Below are 9,243 nucleotides of genomic sequence, written 5' to 3'. Positions count from 1 at the left end.
GGATCGATTTATGAATTCCAGGCAAACATATTTCACTTTAAACAGTTTTAAATTCCTGCTCTGTCTTAAATTGTCCTGGAAAACACAATCTTATAATCGTCTTATATGATTACAGCACAACATTCTTCATTATTTGAAGATGAAATATGTGTTAAAACAGAAAACACGGCCACAGCCCAGGAGCCAATCACCGTCTTACTACTATCTGGTTCAAATGACATGGTTTCAACATAATAGTGTTCAGGAACCAGGACTGCCTCTATCTTCTGTACAGACAGAACCTTTCAAAAGATGCATAGTAGTTACATATACTCATGCACAAGAGATGCACATGCAATGTAAAAGATGTCAAACAAAAGAATGAAAGAAAGGTGAACAAAAGCAGATAAGCAGATTACACAAACGCAAGTGGCACCCTGACGAAACTAAAACGGGAAAGCCGGTTTTGCATGTGACCTGCAAGCACTGACGCAACGCTCTGCCAGGCTGGGCTCCGTGTGGGGAAAAAAGCTTTCCACGGCCTGTCTGGAAGTCGTGCGTCATCCTGCTGGACGACTGACGCTCGGCAGCGTATCAAAGGACACACTCCACTGGCCTCTCAATACCTGCCCAATCTTAATTGTGCGAGAGAAAATCCAGCACAATGCCCATGACAATGGCTCCACACAATACAGGTCTGCAAAGGGCAGCACTGTCTCCTCCTGAGAATACAACACTCTGCCAGCTCAGTGTCCTGGCGTGCCACAGGAGAAAGGTCAACACGTCACCCCTGACCTCTGAGGAGTTTCATGCAGACAGTAACCTGCAGATGTGCCGATACCTGGGTTGTTTGTCTTGCAGTAGCCACTGCTGTCGGAAAAGAACCACCCTGATTGATCAGACAGATGTGACAGTTCTGGACAGATGTGCTCACCCTCTGTCTTCCAGAATATTGCATGTAGCTCACTGTACCCTGGTGTCTACATGCCTGCTGACTGATGAAAACTGAATCTCCTTCTCTCACTCAACCTGACTTCAATCACACTGACAGCAGCACGACCATCTTCATTACGCAGGGAGGGCGTTTGCTGTTCTTGCACTAAGTATTTAACATCTGGATTTTTATGCCAATTCGTCTTTATGAATGGCTATTTATACAGATTCTCACGCGGGCAATTCTAACAGCTCTAATAGAATGCTTTGAGCTCCGTATGTTTACATGAAACTGCATGACTTCAGCTCAGTTCTAATCCTAAGGAACAATGTTAATCAACAAACTTACTTGTCCTCTATTTAAAATAAAACGCAAGTGATATTTTGTGTCTAACGACCTACTGATAAAACTTTTGCATTTTCACTGTGCAGCCACTTTTCTCACAGCACATCTGGGTAAAACATTCAGATGTCCTCTGCCTGGTGGAGCAGGAGCCACCACAGTATCCATCAGGCAGTCCAGGGAATCCACAGTCGGATGTCTGCTGCATTTGGCTCTAAGAGCCGTCACTAGAGCCGCCGACATCCACAGTCTTTACCTCAGTCTCCAGCCAGTCCTTTAACTCACAGTCGACCTGTGACAGTAGTTACAGTTTATTCTTTGAAGGTTCAAATCATTTTGCTGACGGCTGTTTGTTTCTTTCAGGTCAAAATATGGGTCCTAAAAACATTCATAGGAAGAACAGTTCTGAACAAGCAAAAAAAGGAGACGTTTCAGCTTCCGACTGCTCTCTGTCGCTTTAGAGACTAATAGGTGAGGAAACCATTTCTTCTTTCCATGTGGAAAAATGAATTTGGCAAGCTGGATCACAACAGGCCGATAGTGACTACTCCTCAACAGTTTTCACTCAGGATAAAAACATTGTGATTTCTGAAATCTACATATGAATAAAGCCACAGTGGTCTAGATTTTAATTTGCAATTAATGCAGATATATTTTTCTATATATTTTTAGTGTGCAAACGCATAATTATATGCTGATAAAATAACTCTAAAAGGGATTATACTGTTTCATATTTAAGGTCTTTACTATTTAAAACTATTTGTAATATATAATCTTTTATTAGGGTAATTTCTGAAAATATTAAGACTCTGCTATAAATTTCTGGATATTTCTTACAAAACTAATGAAAAGTATAATGACTTTATTGGCACTCAATAATAAATTCTATAACAGCATGCAAAGCTTTTTGTAATTTCTGTATTTACATATTAAAATTGAACTTTGTCACATAAGCTAATTTCTCTTTAAAATTTTAGATATCTTATTGTGCGTCTTTGGAACACAACGTTAAAAGAAAATCTCTTTAAAATATTTTTTTCTGAAATTCACAAAACATGAGCTCTACTAAAATACATATCTACCCATTAAACAAACTGTGACACCACAGGGCATGAAACACAAACAGAAACGCCAGTCAAACAGACGCAATTCACCTTATCTGTAAGGAAGCGGATGAAAATATTAGCTTTAGAGTTTTTGCTTTTTTTCTTTCAGAATACTAGAAAAAAATTATAGTCAAAGCTACAAATAACAGGTTACGCTTTCATGCATCATATAAAATATTCGTTCTCTTTCCTTTGATCGAGATATATACACATTATTTTACAGGTGTCTGTACAATAAAGTTGAAACCACATGACATTCTGAAAAATATTTTCTGACCCATTATTATTTGACATGAACAAAAGTGTCCTTTGGACTTACCTAAAGCATCATCATCATCATCATCATCATCATCGTCGTCAGCCACAAAACCAAAAGAGCCTGCAGCATTTCTGCTTGAACACTCTGCATAAATTAAAACAACTGCTGGACAATGCAATTGCGAGGAGGAGAGAGGAGGAAAGGAAAACTGCGCTGGAAGCCCAGTGCTGCTTCCCGATGACCTCGGTCTCCAGCCCGGCAGCTCCAGCGCGCGGCCCCTTCCTCGTGCGGGGGGGCGCGGGCGGCTGGCGTCCCCCCGTCTCTCGTAGTGCTTCATTTCTTCTCGAGTGCAGCCCCCGCGCTCCACCCGAAGAGGCGCCCTCTGAATACTGCGCTTCAAGCCTCCCGGCGGCCCTGCGTCCTGCTCTGCTCCAGGCTACTGCGGCTGCTGCGCGCTGGAGGGGTCGGACATGCTGTCTGTCCTGTGTGCAGAGAGCTGCTGGTGCTGCTGCTGGTGCTGCTGGTGCTGCTGGTGTGCTTGAGTGAAAGCGCCCTGCTGCTGCAGGGGGAAAGCAGCCTGCAGGATGAGCTGGGCGGACTGGCTCCCATGCAGCAGGCGAGAGGCCTGATCAATACGACAGAACAAACAAACAAACAAACAAACAAACAAACAAACAAACAAACAAACTTGAGATTCGCTGGATACCAAAAAGTTTCCAACCGGCACAGGCGCACAAAATGACACCACATTCTGCACGCACGCCGGAAATCTGAGGAAATTCATCATTTTAAATGAATTCTTCAATCCGTACACATTTTTCTCCACTCAAGATACCTGGTGGATTCAAAAAGACAGCAGTAGCCAAACCTCGAGCCTGGGCCGACGCCTGGCAGCTGCCATTGAACGTAAAGCAGTGCAGTAGCTGCCCTGCTGGCGCTCCAGCTAGGGGGCAGCACTGCACAAGGACCACGCAGGAGCTCCGCCCTGTAGCAAACCAGCGAACCGAGGGAGCCGGGTCAGTGAAATCATCGGCAAGGCGGCTGCAGAACGCGAGGACAACACCCCCAGACCTCCACAGACAAGGATGTCCCGGAGGGAGGATGTTTTTTGTTTGTAGCATAAAACGCGAAACGCGAACCAGAGTTCGCAAGAGAAACGAACGAGCCGCCCAGCCATGCGGTTGAAGCTGTGGCACAGCTGGATGAGGTCCTGGGATCGAGGAGCTGCTTAACTACCCCCACGGGCCTCTCGTTTTGCACCCTCTCCTTCGCGCTCAGGTTCCCACACTAAGGTGGCCAAACCTCTATCCTCACAGTAACCCGTCTCTCGCCCAGGCTGGGCCGCAGCGGTACCTGCAGGAACTGCTGGGGCGGAGCTGGCGCCCCCTGCTGGACCGCCGTGCTCGGCGGCTGCTGCTGCTGCTGCTCCGGCTGGCTCTGCTGCTGCTGCGCCATGGAGATCGTCTGCGGCGGCTGGGTCGCGAAGGTGGGGTACGCCGTCACCACCTGCCCCATGAACATCGTCGTGGGCACCATGACGGCGCCACACGCCATCGGCGCCGTGACCAGCTTCGTCACCAGCTGCTGCCCTTGAGGAAATCTGTCAGCAGGGGGAGGGAGAGAGAGTTTGCAGAGCCGGGGGTTGTGTGCCTGTTCAGAACAACCCTGAGTCAAAGCCAGCTCACACGGAGGCCTAAAATAGGGTAGGATCGTCCAGGCTTTCATGACCCTGCAGCACTGCACCTCCCACAGCACAGGCACTGGTTCGGGAGTCCAGCTCCAAAAGGAACAGCACCCCCTACAGCCCAGCCAACACCTGCCAGAGCAGCAGCTTGTTTCTTCACGCTTCTGCAGATCAGCACCTTGGCTATTTACTGCGTCACGATAAACTTGAGCTGTAATGGTTAAATACTGTTCTCTATCCCCAAGGTTATCAGGTTTTCTAAAAGGAAAGATTAACACTTATAAAGGAGTTATGTATGGTCTTTATGCAATGGCTGCTAACACTCTTACCTGTCGACTAATCAGAGCTGTTGCTGGTCTAGCCTATTACTCTACAGTGCATTTCATTAATCCCCAGGGGGGAGAGAATAAGTTGCTAATACAGCTCATTGACATAAAAGATCATACAAATACAGACATGTCAACTGCTCCAAAACGGACAAATAACGCAGTACATTGACACAATTAATCAAACGATACAGTGCAGTGTTCTTAAGATTAAAGATCAGGAGTGCCACATTTGCATCTGGTCAGAAACAGAATACCATTTAATCTTCTTTAAAGGTCACGGCTGATCCATCTTTAAAGGAGTAAGCAGACATGGAAACATGGACACAGAAGATCACAGAATGCATCAAATGGGAAAACTAAACAAAAACTCAACTTGAAGGAACAAGTAAAGGTTTATCCCTGCTGAAAACAGAAGAAAAGAAACAGTGTTTCGGCTGTGGAGCCTTCTTCAGGGCAACAGAAAAGCTGTTTCCTTTCTCCTATTTTCAACATGGAATAAACCTTTACTTGTTCCTTTGCAGCCTATGCATGCTGATGCAGCTTCTGACTCTAAAAGCACAACTTGCCAAATTAGTCACCTCAAATAAAACAAAACTCTTATAACGTTGCATTTGCTGAATGCTAGAATGCCTTTTCAATCACATGGTTCACACAAACTGTGTGAGAGCAGTTTTAAACAACACTTATTTACACAGAACAAGCATTAACACTTTTCTTGCTGGAGAATCTTTAGTCCTTTCATTTGCACAGAAACAATGAATGCACTCTCTGTTTTGATGTCACCTGTTCACACAGAAGAAAGCTGTCAGCTCCCCGATTCAACAAAGACAGAGGAAAACTAATGTTTCCACTGACCTTAGGAGAAATAAAAGGAAAATTTGGGAATCTCAGGTTTAAAGATCAGACTTTACACAGTTGAAAAGCACTGAAAGCAAGTTATTTTCTTACTGGGCGCCTGCTTTGCCAAATCAGCCTCTGTAAGATGTTAAGAGCTGAACGGAGCCTGTTCGGATAAGCTCCTTACCGGATCTGCCTGTCCTGAGAGAAAGTGGCCACAGTCCCACTTGGGTTGGTGTTCTGGGGTAGGCTGGAGGCGATCTGGAGCACGTTCGGGGGGCCGGGCTGGGAGATCATCATAGTGTTGTAGAGCGAGGGGGCGAGCGCGCTCTGCGCGTGGCTGGGCAGGGAGGGCTGCTGGCTGTGCGCCGTCCGCAGCGGCTGCTGGGGCTGCTGGAGGATCGCGGGACAAGAAGAGAACAAGGGAACGGGATTAACGGAGGAAATGCCGAGGAAGGCGCCCACACGCGCGGCTCTCCCTCACACACACATCCCCACATCCCGAGAAGAACGCCGGGAAGGCGGGAACAGAGCCTGCACACGCCTCAGCAGTCCCGCGGGCGGACTCACCGGCGCGAGCGCGGGGTTCTGCTCCCGGAGCGGCGGCGGCGGCGGCGGTTGCAGGGCGTGCTGCGTGCCCATGTGGCCGGCGCCCAGCGCGCCCTGGGCCAGGCCGGCGGGGCCCTGCGGCACGGCGGGAGAGCCCCCAGCGGCCAGCTGCACGGAGCCGAAGTTCAGACCGCCGGCAGGCTGCTGCAGGAACATCTTCAAAGATTCAAGACAGAAAAGCAGAAGAGGGTTTTTATCCAGAGCTTCCCGCACAGCTACATCACAGCCAAGGAGCTCATGGGATCCGGAGCAGGATACACCTGAAGTACCTTCCCGATTAGTTTCAAGTTGGTTCAAGTTCTTATTCTGTGTAAATCTTTTAGTATTCTAGCTTATTTCTGTTGGGGAGCATCAGACGTTTTGATTGGATGGAAGATTCTGAAAGTCTCGATTCCCCAAGGAAAACCAAAGCAAACTTAGCTCAAAAGCTGACAAAATAATGTTTCTTTTCGTAAAACATTCAGCATCTTTTCACATTAATGTCTTTAATAAGGAGGATGGTTATGTCTGCTAACGAGATTACTGTTATGGAAGCGAATATTGCTCAGATCAAATACTATAAGGTGCTTTAACGAGATTCCTGCAATTCGTACGTTCAAGAACTGTTCTTCACAAGTAGTTTTTTTCTAAGACCGTCATCGAGAGGAAGGCGGGAGTTGCTCACACCACCAGGGCTCTCCCTTGAAGAGCACGGGGGACACGCCACTCGAAGGGTCGCGCATGTGCCTGCGACCTGCCCCGAGCGGTCCTTAACCCCACCCAACACACAGCCTGGGCTCGGACAACCCTCTTCTCATCCGCAGGGCCTGCTCGGCGCAGCGACACACCCGCCCTCCTTTCCCTGGCAGACCCAGCAATGACAGCCACTCCCCCTGGGTACCAGGCGCTCCAGGTTGGAGCAGGGGCTCTCGGGCCGACTCGTGCCCACCCTCGGGCGCGGCAGACCCAGGCGGAGCCTGCTGTGCTCTCTGAGAGCAGCGGTGACCGGCCATCGCCAGGCCAAACACGCTGGCTGGGCCAAGCGAGAAAACGGGCCGAGCTTTACCACTGTGTGCTAGTGTACGCTGCGGATAACACAGTGCTCTCAAACGACCAGGGAAGACAGAGGGAGTGAGTAAACACACTGTAAGAGGGGAGACAGGAAGGAAAATTAAACCCTCCTGAATGAGCAAATTACCGATTTTAGAAAAAATATTTCACAGTTGTTAGAGCTGTTTCTATTGTTCTCATGTCTTTCAGGGAATACTTTCCTCCAGTAAGTACCATATTACGAGCAGAATGTGATCACAGCTCAAGAGGAACACAGTCAGAAAGTTTCCTTGCATTTAAAGCATTTAAAAAAAATCAAAACCCCCCTGTTCGGTTCCCCTAGCTGTGCACCTCCCTCCCGCGTCACACGCAGAGCAGTTACCTGCAGCCCCTGGCCCTGCACCATCTGCAGCTGCTCCTGAATCTTGCGCAGCTCCTCCTGCTGCCGCTGGATGTTGGCCTCGATCATCCTCGTCCTCTGCTCCAGCTGGTCCTTCAGATGCTGCATGGCGCCCAGCTGGGCCGAGAACTGCAACATGGACTAAGCCAAAGTTAACGCAGGGTCACGTGAGACAGCAGAGCCAGCTGTGAACATCAGTATCAAAATCGGTGGACCGCAGCACAGAAAGAGAGAATTACAAACGAACGGACCCAACGATAACAGAGCTCATGTCGACGACACGCTGGCAGTCACTGTCATTATCTTTCACATTAATGGCAATAGCCCCGAGGGGGCAATTCTGTCCTGCCACAGTTTACTGCAGAGCTGCGCCGGGGCAGTAGGTCCTCACCTGCGACATGCTGGGCTGGATCTGCAGGCCCGCGGGCTGTGGAGCGATCACGGACGGGCCCAGAGTCTGGCCAGTGTTCTGGGAACTCATCGACTGCTGGAAAATTCAAACAGGGGAAAAACATTATGCAGTTTTATCATCTGCCTGTAAGACCACAACCCTAATGTGACTTACAATTTGTCCATCGTGTAATTATATGTGAACCGAACATTCAGTAAATTATTTTCTGAACAGTAAGGGCTAGCATTTTCAAGAATCAAGAAAAGCATTATGTCTTAAAGCCAACAGTTTTCCTTCTTCTTTTTTATATGCACAGAGTTTGTACTTGACAGTTGTTTTCTTAACGTATATTTAAGTATGTAAGTATGTAACGTATGTGTAAGTATGTAAGCTTCAGAAAATTTTTCACAAAACTAACAATTCTGTGTTTCCGAAGACTATGCTACACACTCTGAAACACGGTTCACTTCTGCCAGCAGCAGTTTACCTGTATTGGCTGCTGACGACTCCTCTTGGACAGCAGATTCCGTATCCACAGGTCTTTTAAATCACACAAGACCTTCGTGTGAGCCAGTGATCATGTTTAGCACCTCAGAGCAAAGGACAGCTTGCAAAGAGAGGAGACCGGCTGGCCCATCTTGCCCATTGGGAAGCTTAGTGCTGGTAGTGAGTCTAAAGTGTTGGTCAGTCAGCTCTTGAAGGAGCCCAGAGCTTGGGCTTCAACCACCTAGGAACACCCGCTCCAGACCCCCACCACTCTGCGTGCAAAGACGCATTCCCTACTGCCCGCTCGTGACTCCCTTTCAGTGTTAAACTGTGACCCCACCTCCCTTCCCTCCAACAGGCACTCTGTTGGGAGACTGTGTGTCTCCCCGCGACAGGACGGAGGGGACAGAGTGGGGGACGGGTACACACCTGACTGCTTACGGACGACCGTCTCTGCGAGGTCATCTCCACAGCCGAGGGCAGGGGCTGCCGCGGGGGGGGGCTGGTCTCCGTCTGTAACTTGGTGGGAGTTGCTGAGGAAAAGAGGAACGCAGCTGAACATAGCGTAGTTTATAATAATAATAATAATAATAATAATAATAATAATAATAATAATAATAATAATAATAGTGACTTTCAAGGGGCTTCTCAAAGCTCTTCATACTAAGGAAAAAAGGACACAATGAGAGGAGACAGCAGGACTGAACAATTAGACTGAGGGATGTAGTGGGAACGCAGAGGCGCAGATACAGAACCAGTTAAATAAAAGCCCTTCTAAAGAAGGTTCTGAGTCTGGACTGGAATGTGCTCAGGGCAGGTGACTCCCGATATCCTTGGGGACAGGAGCCCAGAGTTTCT

At 48.2% G+C, this 9,243-nt stretch overlaps 1 protein-coding gene across 10 annotated transcripts in view; it reads right to left on the bottom strand.

Annotated features, from left to right (window-relative positions):
- Positions 1-2,097: 2,097 nt before the first annotated feature.
- Positions 2,098-9,243, bottom strand: part of clocka (clock circadian regulator a) — a 54,870-nt gene continuing 47,724 nt past the window's right edge. For 5 of the 10 annotated variants that reach the window (XM_069193782.1, XM_069193777.1, XM_069193783.1 and 2 more), the window contains 7 exons: positions 8,815-8,918; positions 7,900-7,995; positions 7,491-7,649; positions 6,041-6,235; positions 5,658-5,863; positions 3,974-4,220; positions 2,098-3,245 (listed from right to left, as the gene is read on the bottom strand). In XM_069193782.1, coding sequence (XP_069049883.1) covers positions 3,057-3,245; positions 3,974-4,220; positions 5,658-5,863; positions 6,041-6,235; positions 7,491-7,649; positions 7,900-7,995; positions 8,815-8,918 — 1,196 coding nt within the window. In that variant the 3' untranslated portion in view covers positions 2,098-3,056. The remainder of the gene's footprint in view (positions 3,246-3,973; positions 4,221-5,657; positions 5,864-6,040; positions 6,236-7,490; positions 7,650-7,899; positions 7,996-8,814; positions 8,919-9,243) is intronic. The other 5 variants (XM_069193793.1, XM_069193796.1, XM_069193798.1 and 2 more) reach the window with 5 other exon arrangements.

Source organism: Lepisosteus oculatus, chromosome 1 (genome assembly GCF_040954835.1).
Source record: "Lepisosteus oculatus isolate fLepOcu1 chromosome 1, fLepOcu1.hap2, whole genome shotgun sequence".
Taxonomy (NCBI): domain Eukaryota; kingdom Metazoa; phylum Chordata; class Actinopteri; order Semionotiformes; family Lepisosteidae; genus Lepisosteus; species Lepisosteus oculatus.
Note: the sequence above shows the minus strand (reverse complement) of the source record. Positions and strands in the feature narration are given on the sequence as shown.